The sequence below is a fragment of the Pagrus pagrus genome, assembly GCF_965226575.1.
Source record: "Pagrus pagrus genome assembly, chromosome: 12".
NCBI lineage: Eukaryota > Metazoa > Chordata > Actinopteri > Spariformes > Sparidae > Pagrus > Pagrus pagrus.
In genome coordinates this window covers 11,957,499-11,971,722 of record NC_140196.1, presented here as the reverse complement: position 1 = coordinate 11,971,722, position 14,224 = coordinate 11,957,499, and the positions used below count along the sequence as shown (strand labels likewise).

At 40.1% G+C, this 14,224-nt stretch overlaps 1 protein-coding gene across 1 annotated transcript in view; it reads right to left on the bottom strand.

The window, feature by feature from the left end:
* The window catches only part of sntg1 (syntrophin, gamma 1), a 37,425-nt gene that overhangs the window by 16,798 nt on the left and 6,403 nt on the right, over positions 1-14,224 (bottom strand). The window contains exons 2-11 of the mRNA XM_084369285.1: positions 10,532-10,762; positions 9,818-9,867; positions 6,078-6,212; positions 3,721-3,777; positions 3,462-3,519; positions 3,330-3,373; positions 2,871-2,912; positions 2,440-2,542; positions 1,796-1,878; positions 1,393-1,523 (exon numbers count right to left, since the gene is read on the bottom strand). Of these exons, the coding sequence (XP_084225411.1) occupies positions 1,393-1,523; positions 1,796-1,878; positions 2,440-2,542; positions 2,871-2,912; positions 3,330-3,373; positions 3,462-3,519; positions 3,721-3,777; positions 6,078-6,212; positions 9,818-9,844 (680 nt within the window). The 5' untranslated portion in view covers positions 9,845-9,867; positions 10,532-10,762. The remainder of the gene's footprint in view (positions 1-1,392; positions 1,524-1,795; positions 1,879-2,439; positions 2,543-2,870; positions 2,913-3,329; positions 3,374-3,461; positions 3,520-3,720; positions 3,778-6,077; positions 6,213-9,817; positions 9,868-10,531; positions 10,763-14,224) is intronic.

Here is a 14,224-nt window from a genome sequence, read left to right as displayed (position 1 = left end):
GATATACTGTAAATGCCTATTTTATTCTTAGTTACAATTTAACCCTTGGTATTTACTCTTTTCTTACAGCTACTTCGAGGAACTTTGATGTTTTGTTGATTTTGGAGGCCCCCGTAGACAAAAGCGTTTCCTCCGTCAAAACCACAAAATATAATGTCTAAAATAAAACTAAATAAAGAAAAATCTCACCCTGCTCCCTTTTAACTGGCTATCATACTACTCACTGTAACTTTGCTTGGGAAAATGTAAACACGGTCTCCATTGCATGTGGACCCTGTGGCAGACGTTAAGATAAAAACTATAACAGAAATAGTTAATCTTCTTGCTGATGGTCTTGTTTGTTTATGTAGGTCATGTGTTTTAAATCTAGACTGTTTTATAATCTGTTAATAACTCCTTGTAGTAGCGTTAAATAACTATTTGGTTCTATTTTCTTATTAAAACTCAAAACTGTCTAACTTCATAGTAATTTCGCTGTTTTGTTATATTGCACAATAACAATAAATGCTAATAAAGACTTGCTAAATGCTCCACTGAGTTCTTCAACTAGTCGCTAACTTTGTCTGGCTGCTTTTTGGTGCTGAGCAGGTGGTGTACAGTGGATTTTAGAGCAAGTAAAGAAGACTATTAAATGTAAGTTGTACGAGCGAAACATTTTGAACAACTTCAAATCATTAGTCAACTTTACGTAAAGTTACTTTGTCAGATTTTTACAGCGTAGGGTCGTCACTACGAGCGACACATCTCTGACAGAGCAAACAAACCTCAAAATACACTGTGCATTTTAAAACCTGACTTTACTTTAAAAACGTCAGGAAAATATTACCTCAGAAATACAGAGGAAATGTAGATTATTCAATTGGAGTTGTAAGAGGTCAAAAGTCTAGTTAGTCTAGTTTACTTGGTCGTTTGGAGGTGCTAGGTTTCCTTGATTTTTTTTTTAAAGTCACGCTGTCAGATTTTTCAGCGTCTGGTAAGTTGATCTTTGTCGTCATAAAATAAACTGAACCCATTACCCACCATCTGGCTGATCAATATAAAAACTTATGGTACTCTTATGCAATTTTCTATTAATGGGGCTCAAGCATGCCAAATCACAACTGTGGTCCATTAAGAGTCAATCCACAAGATTACTGTTTCTATCATCCACTCTGTCGCAAAATGTCTTTATTGACAGCGTAATGGCTTATTACTATTATTACATCATGCTCAGACGCTCCTAAAGCAGAAACACAGAACTGTTTGGCTTATTCAATTGTGTTTAAACGGTTATACTAAATAGCAGAAAAAATAGGCAGTCTGCTCCATTTGAAAACCCCAAAGCATTTAAAAAGCACTTATGAGCCTAATAGGGAAGATACCAGCACTTCAAGATCAAGTCCTGCAGCTCACCTGCAGGCGTCAGAGCCCGGGATGTACTGCGACAGGCGAGAGTGAAGCAGCGGAATAAGGCGCAGGTCCACCCATCTCTTCTCCCAGCGAAGCCCCGGTGACGTGGGCCAGGACGAGCAGGACAGCGTGTCCTGCAGAAGTGCGAAACACAATGTAGAGGAGCGCGTCGTGTCAAGAGCTCGAGTCCTGCCGCTGCCGCTGTAGTAGCTGCAGGTGTACAGGCAGGCTGCAGAGGAAAGCTGATTCACTCTCCTCAAAACGATAAAGATAGAGCATCCCGGTTATCAGGGAGCAGTGACAGTTGCATGGAAACAACTTGCTGGCAGCGAGGACGCTGCAGCTTGGTTACAGGGGGACAATTATAGAATCAGTCAGTCAAAGAAGAGGCTAATGGAAAAACTACCGTGTTGTTCGGATGGTAGTTCAAGTGCAGGCCACTATCACACAGAGGAGAGGAGGTCCCACTACTCTGGTCGCTGGGGATGCCTGAGAGCACAGCAGGGACACACAAAAAAAAAGCCAATAAACCCTACAAACTCAGAGCAACACCCCCATCTAATTCAAGGCATCCAACTGCAGTGAATCACAGCCATCAACCAAAGTGTGTTGCTTTGTTCTCCAGCACTGTAGGGCTCCTGCTTTGTGCCAATTTGTATTCAGTTGACTGGTTGGATGGCCAGTCAACCTGGCCTACATACGCATATGAAAGGATTTTATAAAAAGCTTTCATGTCTGATGACGGGCTGAGGCTTTCCCATGGAAGAGCAATCAATGGCGCCACAATGAGCAACGTCATTTCTCTCGTCTCACATCTGTTTTGAGGTTTGATTTACGTACTTCACTCTTTTTATAACCCTCTTTAGCCAAACTTCATCTTTTTTTAGAGCCCGTTGTGAAGCTTTTTTAAAATTTTTCCCAGGCTCAATTTTATAGTCACCAGGACAACCGATCCATGACAGAAAATAATACCAGCTATAAATACTCTCGGTTAATTATTTTGCAGTGATTAAACACTTCAATTAAGCAGTGTTTGGAGAGCTTTCTTACACGTGCAGTCCTCACACAGGGGCAGTTTCAGAAAGGCTGGAGTCTTCTTCAGGAAAGAGACAGTGAGAGTCACTTCTTCACCAGCGTTTCTCAAAACCTGGACCTGCAAGATAAAAAATGCAGGGATATTTTTTACAGCGGGAGCTGTAAACTGTGTTTTTCTGCCGATTGCGTGCTGTGATGAAACATGGTGTGCTAACGTCTAACTAAGAATGGAAAGCCAAGATAAGGGATTTACACAGACACAGAAGTTACGCTCCATACACACATATTTCTTGTAGTTACATTGAAAAAAAACAAAAAAACACAGGATGAAACAGACACAACTGGTTTTACAAGTCAAAAAGATACAAATCATGAAGTGAGACAAGATAAGCCGCCGAAAGAGCTGTTGCAGTGTAAGAAACATGAGATATGAGCTGACAGCTTACCACTTCCTCGTGGCGATAACTTCTAACGTTTATTCCATTTATCTAGAAAGAACAATAACAGGGTTACCCTAAATAATACTGCTGGCATCATATCACTGCAGCTCCATCTTCAGAATGATTAATGAGGCAAGCACAATAACTGTTATGGCATCTGCGCTGAAAGCTGTAAACAAGAGAGTCACATCCACAGTTGCCATGAATACAGAACGCCTTTGGCTGTCTCGAAGATGTTTCCTCGGCATCACATGAGCCGGGAGAGATGAGATGTGGGAGAGCTTCTTGCCTGATATACTTGTAACCAATGAATGAGAGGGGATGTGACATTTACTTATAGGAATGCATCATTATTCAGCGCAGTTTGTGGACATGTGGCACATGAATTATTAAAGATGCAGTGTTATTTTGCAGAGTAGGATGAGGTGTGTAAACAAGCATTAATCTGAGTTTTGGCATTTCTACCTGAAGGATGCCGTCTCCGATGAAAAGCAGGCCAGAGAGTTCAGCTGGAAATGGAAAAAAAAACAAAAACATGTCAGTAAAACTAACACGAAGAGTAAGATGGAGGAAAAAACCACAACAAAAACAATATACCTTTTTGTTCTTTCGATATTTTTGATATCACAACAGGGATTTTATGTTCTGCTCCACCCTGAGGGGACAAAGCAAATCACTTTAAATGTACGAAGGTATCACAAACACCGGAATGAGACGAAGACGCTCGCAAGAAGCTAATTTTTTCAGCGAATCCCTCGGCTAGTGCTGTTTGACAAGAAAATGATCAATAACACTTGTTCAGACTTAATTTAAAGGAGTTGTGAGGAGCAGCCTAATCAGCTGGGATCTAAATTACCTTGATGCTCAGACCGAACCCTCCAATTGTCTGCCTCCGGATCGTTACAGTCCTCTCCTGGAAGAGACGCAGGGAGAATCGAGAAATGACTTCAGACTGATGCTGAACCGGAGGGAGCTCTTACCACAGAACGAATAGGGAGAAGCTGCTATTGTCAGAACTAAAATTTAATCACAAGCAACTTCAAACCTGAAAAATGCAGTTATGCGTCCCTATTTATTTGTGAAAGTTGCATCTGAAGTACCAACATAACTCACTTCTCCACTAAAAGGAAGAACTAATAATTCAATATTGTCATTTTTACACTTTTACAGGAATCATATGGGATTTACGCTTATTCACTTTCTTGGCGAGATTTACATGAGAAGATACCGCTGTCCAGCCTACGCATTACATTTGAAGCTGAAGCCAGGAGGCGATTAGCTTAGCTTAGCATTAAGACTGAAAATAAAGGGAAACAGGTAGTCTATGTCTGTCCGAAGCACCTCTGAAACTCATCAGTTAACACGTAATATCTCTGTTGGATCCATGCACAGTCAGAGTAGAGTAGTTGTGGGTTTCGGTGGAGTGAAGAACATTTTTTCACTCCCCACTGCAGAAAGTCACTGCACCCGGCTGTTGTTCGACAACAAACAGTTACAACACAACTTCCCTGTAAATCCAGACAACCGAAACTAGATTAAGATTTTTACATTTTTGTTTAATTTCTGTTTAAAGAACTTTAGAGGTGCTGGAAAGCAGATTTTCCACAGTACGTTTTCACAGAACCACACTAACCGTTTCCCTTTTCTTCCAGTCTTGATGCTAAGCTAAGCTAATCGCCTCCCGACTCCAGCTCAGTGCACAGACATGACGGCATTGACCACATCTAAGCTTTCTCTTTGAAATGTGGAACTAAGTTTTTGTTTCACACATGTTACACAAGTGAAACACAGTTACTTTTAATAACATTTTGATCAATGTTGATGTGAATTTGTCTACATTTGCAATATATGGCTTCATGAGGCCAATCGAAATAATGTTTATAAACTACACAGTAATTATTAACCATTTACAAAGTATTAAAAACATCAGTTGCACTTAATAAATGGTTTAAAAGCATGTTATTGTTCATTAACAGTTAACTAACTATCAACTATCAACAAGGTTTAATTAACTAACTTTACCATTTATTATTAATGGTTACCATAAAGTTTTGCTGCATTGCTACAAATATTATTTTTAGCCATTCAAAACTATGTGAGGCAACATTTTGAACATTTTTTAACGATCTAGTGGTGGATGAGGATGGGAAATGACAAAATTTTTCATTGTTCATTGCCCACCTGGTAGACAGGTGCCAAATAAAATAAAATAACGCAAAAGAAAGTGTTGCACTGCCATAAAATGTCACTACTAAGTTTATTAAAAATTTTGAAAATGCAATGTTTCTGTCGTGCTGCAGACCTTCACCGAGCAACGAACTCACAATATGAAAAAACAACATCGTTTAAAAAAAAAGATCAAAAAAGTGTCAAACTCATGAGACAGTGACAATAAATTCAGACTCTTTTGAGGTTTGGATATGAAGTTTGTTGTTATCCAATCCTCCTCCTCTCCTCCTCTCTTTTAAACTCTCTTATTCACAAAAATGGATTTTCTTTGCATTGCTCATGCTGTTTCTTCTGTTGTTTCTCCTTGTTTTCTATTTTCTATTACACTCTATAGATCTTAAGATATATCGTCTGTCTCACACTGTTTTTTATCGATCCCGTAATTGTCTCTGGTGTTTGTGATTTGACACCGTTTTCTATTGATCGTTACAGCCCGTGGCTCCAGTATAAAGATGTTGTTTCATATCGTTTCATATTGGGAATTTGATGCCTGCATTTTCCAAAACATTTGGCGCTGATAGTTTGCAGGAATTCTGCATCTTTCATAAAGTTTAATTGGTCACCAAGGCTTAAAAAAGTCTGCAGTAGCAATGTCATCCTTTACATTAATTAGTGATCATGTTTCAGCAGACACGAGCTATTCCTCTGTTCGTCTTTGACAGCAAAATGTTATTGGGAGAATAATAACGTTTTGAGAAAGGTCATGAACTGGAGAGTTTTTTAATGAGAACCAGTGGATTTGTAAATGGGAAGAAAAAGTTGTCAGAGATGATGACAAGTGAGGTCTGAATATCTCTCTATACGCCATGATCCGGGAGGTGAATCGCTATTTAATAGCTGCATTTGATTTATGAGGAATAGATTAACTGATTTGTCATTGACGCAGACATTCACGGTATCTTTGCGCTGCAACCTTCACTCATTGTGCTGTATATATTAATGATTTCAACGTACCATATAGAGGAGAAGTACCGGGCTACTTACACTTGAGTAGAAAGGCTCTCCTGACACACAGATGACATCTTGTTCTTGAATGGTCAGAATATCTTTGGCCAAGTGTAGTCGAATATTAAATGGCTCCTCATTACCTTCTTGCATCAAATAAATCCCAGTCTTTGTCTGCGAACAGTCAGAGAGATAAAAATCATTCATCATCCCTCCCTGACTAAATTAACTGGCCATGAAATGAAATGTCATTGAGAATACTCCACTGCAGGATGAAAATGGAAATCAGGATACAGACTTTTTGTTGATTTTCTTTGTTAGTACTCTCCTCGTTAACGCTGATGTTGGAACAAATAAATCAGCGCTCTGAGTAATAAACACACATTGAGATGGAACAAAAATACAAGACAACTGTTGATTTACAGTTTTCTAATAATGAGCAGACTCCCGCTGAAATTGATTTTTATGATTCGTGCCCTCTCGTTTGCTTTGTATACATTCACACTGAGATAAAAAACCTTGAAATTATACCATCTTATTTACAGTTAGTGAAAGGCTGATGATGGTGATGGCAAATTAAGAACCTGTGAAATTAAGTGGCTTGAACCAGGCTCTACATTTGAATCTCCCAGTGTGAGGACTGTGTCTCTTTCCAGTGATCCATTTAAAACATGCTAATCCGCATAAATTTGCATTCTGCATATCCTCCCTCCTCCCCGGCTAATTGCGATGCCTGCTCTGTCCTTGACTTAAAAAGGTCTAAATAAAAGAAGCACCTTCACCTGACAAGACTGCTAATGGAAAGAAGCCACCAGTGTCAGCATCCTTGTCACACGGCGTACGTCGCTCATCAGTTAACAAGACAGTCGGGCTGCTATTCTTAGAGCGACTATCTCGACTGCAGGTCAAACTTGAATCAAAGTCAGTTTATGGAGCATATTATCTATCACCCCAAATGAGGAATGGGAAGAAGTGAGCCTCCGCCTGCAGCTGCAGCGTGAGAAATGAAATGAGGGACGCATTAATTCACATTATATGAAGTAATGTGCGTGCGAGAGTCATTAGCCGAGCAAAATGAGGGCAGTAGTGCCGTAACTGTACATGGCTGGTTCAGACAGTGTCTCACGTGGCTGAGCATTGACCCGTTGTAGCGCTTGCATTGTAGCTAATTAGCCTTATCACTGATCCCGGTTTATGTTTCTCTATTATTCTCCCCCCTCCATTATTATCTACATCATGATCAGAGCAGATCTGCAACAAGGACATCTGTTTCTCATCCAGGAGTGTAGAACTGAGGGGAAGAGTTCAACATGGAGGGTGTCAAAGAAACTGAACCAAAGGTTAGTTTTTCATTTCAATTTTGATATTTTACATTATTGGCTTTAGAAGTAAAATGTTACCATTGGTGGAGTCGTTTGGAAGATTATTTCTCATATTTTAGATAATAACAGCCCCACACCCCCCTAAGAAATGTGCACATGGTTTAATCCACACCTGCAGTAGTTTGTCCCCAAACCATTAAATTATTATTTAAAACTGGATTTTGGCTGCGCTGCTCAGACTTGCTTCCAAATTTACCCAGCATTTCCCCCATAGACCACGATTATAAAAGAGACATCTGCAAGACAGTAAAAACATTGCGCTGCAAGCAAGGACAATGATGACTCTTTTATGACTTTTGGGAAACTTTTCTCAAGCTGAGAAGAGAAGGAAGGGTCATCACGTCACCGAATCTCACGTTGGGGCCAGACTGTGGTGTCAGCCGTATTGAGGTCAACGGGAGATGTATGGAGAAAACACAGTTCAACCCAACATATCTACGTCGTATGACTTCTGATGAAGAAATGCCTCCAGAAAATGAAGGCGCACACTTCAGAGAGTAGGTTGGCGACTGATTTCTTTGCTCATGGTCTAAGTGCAGTCTTGTCAGCGGAAATCAGTCGGACCTGCCTCGTTTGATCAAAATATTATCAGCCCTGTCCCTCACTTGGGAGATATCCTGTGGTTAACCTCCTCTCTGAAGTGAGTTCTTTCATTTTCTGAAGGCACTTCTTCATCAGAAGTCATGCGACGTAGACATGTTGGGTTTGAGTGCGTTTCTAAATGCATCTCCCGTTGACTTCGATACAGCTGACACCACAGTCTTCCCCCAGAGTGAGATTTGATGACATAATGACTCTTCCTTCATTTTTAGGTTCCTTGTCCATAACCAAGAAGTAAACCTGGAAGCTGGAAACCTTTTTTTGTTTATGCGCCAGGTGAGCAGCTCTCATTGGACTATATATGCGGCATTTTTTGATCAATCCACACGTTTGCCCCAAAAGTGGTAATCGGGCTGATGTTAAAGACTTTGCAGCAGTCATTTACCGTTAAAACAATTCAAGTAAAATCCGTCTATCAGGAGAAAAAAGGAAAGCCATATTGACAAAGAAACCATCAGAGGGAAAGCAACTTGCTGGCAGTGGTATCTATCATGGTTTGCCAGTATTTAAGCAGTTTGCTTGCTGATAAATGAAGCAGAGCTGGACTTAGTTTGAGAAACTGCAGGTCCATCATCGCCATCTTCGCATGTGATTGAGGATGTGAGACATGTGGCTACTAAAAGCTATTTACTGCAGTTTACACTGAGCGACATTAACACAAGAAGTCGGTTTTAATAATGTTTATACTTGTTGATTCAGTTATTTGCACAATGGATCTATTTATCCTAATCCTACCCACTGGGATGCCTGCAGACTCCAGAGAAATACTTTTTGTCATATCTCACAGTTGCTTTATTCTATCGTATAAATTTTTTCATGTATGTTTCGGGGCCCTGGGGGATCCTATTCAAAGGCACCCAATTCTGCCAAAGCAGATTTAATAGATGCAACTATTTATCGAGTTTATCTTTGCCAAGGCTCCCGATTGAAGGTTTGAAACACTATCAGGGGGTTTCAGGGCACTGAGTCATTTTGAAGAGACAGACACAGTTTAAATAACATTTCAGTGATTTTATATTGCAGTGTTTCCCACACATAGAGGTATATGAATGTAAGTATAAACACGAGTGTATTTGGTGACTCATTTTAGCATTTTATGCTTTTACTTCTTTTTAATCCGTCTGAGCGAATGAAGCCATGCACTCTAAATGAACCTGTTTGGTCGACCATATAAATATAAAACACAAGTTAGGGCTAATTTTAAGGCTATATGAAAAAAAATTTTTTTTCATCTCTTCAAAAGTATAACATCAAATTGCACAACCATTTATAACCAAATACCTCAACATGGATACTCTGACAATACAGTGATGACTACTGGTACTCTATATAGTCTCATATCACCATAACAATATAGTATCGATCTGTTGCCCGGCCCTAATATAAACAATTTCCACTTTAAATTACTGAAAACTTCATCATATCAGGGTGACAGGATGATAAATAAGCCCATATGTATATATTCTTATTTTATATAATGTGCAGATTAATAGAATAGAATAATATTAATCTGTTTTGATTTCGATTACATAAATTACATGTTTAGAGGGAAGTAGGTTGACATTTTGCTGTGATTGTAGTTTCATACAGTAGTTTATTCCAGTCGGTGGCCGGTTGTGCATCCACATGATGGAAGGACGAGGGTTAAAGGGGAATGGGGAGGCTGCATTCCTACAGATTGATGTGCTATAGCACTGTCCAAGCCACATGCTTCCAGACGCTTGTAAATGTCAGAGCTGTTTCTATAATCACAGTCATTTCACTGTCAAAATGTTACATTGATTGAATCCTACCAACCTCTTCATTTGAAGTCTTGAAATCCATGTGCTACAATGCAGTGAGGGATACTGCAACAGAGGGAGACAAGATTGAGTTAGACTGAGGAGGCAAGCGCCAACTACGGTGACTGCAGAACCGTGCAGCTGATTCCAGCTAGCATTGTTAGCAGGATACCTTTTTCTATTATAGCTTTGCTATTCTTGCACAATGGAGGGAAATAGCTCTTTCATTGTAATGTGCCTCTTCTAAACTCATCTCACATTCCCAGTGAGCAATCTCGGGAGAAAACCGGAGACTATTAAGTGTTAATGAATAATTCATTAGCAAAGGTGAGAACCCAGGTATCCTAATAAATGTTTCAATATCCAATTCAGTGCTCCCAGAAATGAACCGTGTTACCATATCTGATGCCCTGACAGAGAGAGAGAATAAAGCTGAGCCACAGTAAGAAGGAAATGCCACAATAAAAGCACCAAAACCCTCAGTGGTATTGTGGTTTAAAGAGAAAAAGGAGCGACACCACAAAACACATACTGGGAACTCATGTGAGTCGCTCTTTTCAGAGAAACACACAAGTTGTCTGGAGGATTTTTTTTTTTTTTTTTTTGCCAGAGCCTCGTTTGCATAAACCAGGTCTAATCAGACAGCCACTTGACTCGACAAAAAGAGTGCAGATCAAAAATGGCTCACACTTGAGCTATAGAACCTGCGCCGCAGAAAGAGTCGACATACCTCAGTAGAAAGGCCCCCAGCTCTTTGGACGGTGAGATCTAGCCATCGAGCAGCGAGCTGATCCCTGATCTGAGCCTTAGCAGAGGGCCTTCCCGAATCATGGCTGTCAAACCTGGGCGGTGGGGAGAGCAGAGCTGTCACCTCTCCTGGCTGGATGGAGGATAATTCCCAGTGGAGCTGATGCTGAAGAGCAGAATGAGGCTAACGTTCAGCGAGGGATCGGTGGCTGTGCTGCAATAACAGAGGGAGGATGGGGTGATCATTCTCATACTAAGAAAGACTTGCAAGTGAGGAGCTGCTGTTCGAAAACAAACAACAAAGCTACATTTAAATATTCAGATTCAAAAAGCAGCGGCATATTGTTCATTCTTCTTCTGACTCCGACTGAAGGGATTCAATCTACAGATACATGTGATGTCAATATATCTACTGCACGTATGTGGGATGATCAGAAGCGATTCACAGATTCAAACTCGAGACTATGAATCCTTCAGCCGATGATGAAGGAGCCTCTCAAACACCTCGCTCATAAAAACCTGTGGATTCATGTGCACGAATGCCAAAACGCAATTAACTCATATTCTTCCATTTTCTTGGATCTTTTGTACGCCAGGCACAAATGACTCTTTCAAAGTGTTTATTAAGTTCCAGTCGCACACTCTTGAGCAATCCTCCTCGTTAGTATGCATTGTTGGCTCGGCGCCACCTTTTTTTGTTGAGTCGTAGTGTTGCCTCTATGATCATTGTAAAAAAAAACAGTATATATGCATTTCAAGCTACATTTCACACATAAATCAGCAGGTCTTGATTATACAGTTGCAAATCTGTTTGTTAAAGCACTGAGAGGGAGGAGAGTGAGTCATTAATACTATGTTAGTCAACGCAGAGACTCAAGAAATCTTTACGATGATCAGATCATCCGAAAAACATAATCCATTTCAAAAAGGTACATTTCTCGAGCCAATTTAACTCTTAAATCTTTGTTTTTAGCTCAGTTATCTTTCTAATTACTTCTGCTGTTTTTGTGCATTATCAGGTCTATTGTAGTGCCGATAAAGTTAAATGAGAACCAGCTTTGTATCAGTAGACTGTTGGGAGTATTTGCAAATTACAAACTCCATTTTGCCTGTATTACCAAATTGTTTGTTACAAGCTGGCCACCTTTACTGTTTTTTGTTTCAAATCAGACTCAGTAAAAACAAAGTGCCGCCCACATCGCGGTACATCACCCATCAGCAGGGGTGTTAATTGGTCCAATGTGGCGCAGAGCATTGTGGTTGTTGCAGGTTTTCTACCTTTTGAGCAAAAGTAATACCACAGCCCTCTTTTCTGTTTCCTCTGGTCATTTAGTACAAATGTCAAAACTATTTATGTCTTTCTTCGGCATAGACTGCCCAGTTTTATGCAAGGGTCATCTTTCCAGCAGTGAAGTACTTCGAAACCCTCAGATCAAATTTTCAGACGGAAAATATCTATTCCCAACCCTGAACAAAGTGCTGGTTGCCTTAACCTAACAAAGGACTGAATACAAAGCCACCATCAACCCAAACCACTTCCCTGTATCTCCAACTCCAGTTCACAAATGTACTTTTTCATTCAGTCAAACAGGGATCATGGTGGAGTTACAGGCGAGGAGGCTGCCAAGCCAGTGACCACTGTTCAAGACTGCGTCGCAATATTTGTAAGGGTGACGTGATATTTTTAAGGAGACGTCTGGACAATTTCTAGCTGTGTTTATGGCAACAAAAGCGGATTTTTGTGGTGACCAAAACCTGTATTTTAAACCAAAACGTGATGTTTTCCTAACCATGAACCAAGTGGCTTTTGTGCATAAACTTAACCAGATCATGAGTTAGGTGTTGTTGCCACAACATGAAAAAGGAAATAGAACCTAAAGAAATGTAAAATTTCAGCTTTTGTAGAAATGTACATTGCCAACACTTATTCTGGTGATTGTGTTGAGAAGTGTTGTTCTAGCATTAAAGGCTGAGAGTTACAAAAACATTTTAAATATCATGAGCAGGAATCCTATGTATATAAAGAATACTTTAGAAACCTCATTTATATCAATATGCATTCTGACCATGTGATTTTTATCTATATTGTTGTGTAACTGCAAATATGTTTCACAGAGTCATCATTAAGTTGTGACTTTATGTTTGACGTTACAAATTCAATTCGACACACAGTATCACAGTTTTTCCCTTCAGCCTTCCTCCACCTAACAACCTATACATGTAGCTGTCTGCCTCAGAGATGAGTCGGCTCCGCAGTGGCTGTTAGAGAAATCCTGACATATTTTGTGGACCTGCTTTAAAAATGAATACCTTCACGTGGTCAGCTGGAAAATGTGTCTGCGGCTCGGAGACGAGCACTTTGTCTTCGCGGGTGCCCTCCTGTACATCCCATCAGACGGCAGCACTTCCCCTTTTTTTTTCTGTTGAGAATCCAAAGATTAAATAGGCCGAACCTTTTGTGCCTTTTAAGTCGAGTCAGCACAACTCCTTTTACAACCGCGCCATCAGATATTTTCAGTCAATTTGCCAAGCGATGTTTTTCAAATAATGCTCTTGTCTTTGACACAATGGCAGGAAACACAGGGAGAGAGGAGGCGAGTTAGATTGCCTGGAAGATGTGGAGATTGTAACGTGACATCTCCATCTCTTAGGCCTGAGGACAGCTGTGGCCCATACAGGATGATGAATGGCCGTTTGTTGCGTGCAGGTGGAGCAGCTGTCTGTGGAGTGCTCCAGCAAATGTAGTTTTACTGCACGTGAATTGAGATGGGTTTCACTTACTGTATGTTCACTTGTTCTGCGACCTGGAACATATGGTGCCTGGGAGTGCAGCTTTTTAATTTGGCGAGCGATGATAGCGGATATTATGTTACTCAAATATGATGGCATCCCAAAAGAGTCCTGCTCAAACATCAAGAGCATTATACTGACAGAAATTCAAAGGATCTGCCCAGTTCGTGTTAGAAAACATAATTAATTCTTTGTTGCAAGCTGCCAGCAATATGCACCTTCTTCTTTCTGGCTCTTTATACACAATCTTTCCATAGAGAATGAAAAATACTCATTACAATTACCTTTTTACATTGTGTTTTATCTTTGTCTTGAGAGGAAAATACTCCTCAAACATTTAGGATAATTCTTAATTAGTTATTGACATTTTTTACCTCAGAAAAATGAGCATTTCTCAGCTGTGAGGGCTTAAAGATGCATCTAAATCTGGCCGAGGTGCTGACTTGTTGGCCATATTTTGTTCTAGGATACAAAATCTAATTGGTGTGTGCTCGACTTTTTTGCTTGTTAGGGACATGCAGTCAGCGTACTGTATGTAAGCTCCTTTTTGTCTCAATCAGAGCTGCAGCTACCTTGTTGTTTTTGCTTCTGTGTTTTTTATGTCTGTTTTAGGTGGGTGTATAATTGGTGTACTATGGAGTGAAATGGAAGTTTTAACTGAAGTGCGGGTGTTTTGGGTATTAAATATGGCCTCACAGTGAAAGAAAGAAAATCTTCGTGTTTAACTTTTCCTCACTTAAAGCTGCAGCCAACAATTACTTGTTTAATCTGATGAGGTTGATTTTCCCCATTTATCAGTTGAGGGTTTGGTTGATAAAATGCAGAATGTTGATCACATATTCCAGAGGCGAGGTGACATGTACAGGCTGCTTGTTTTGTGTGACCA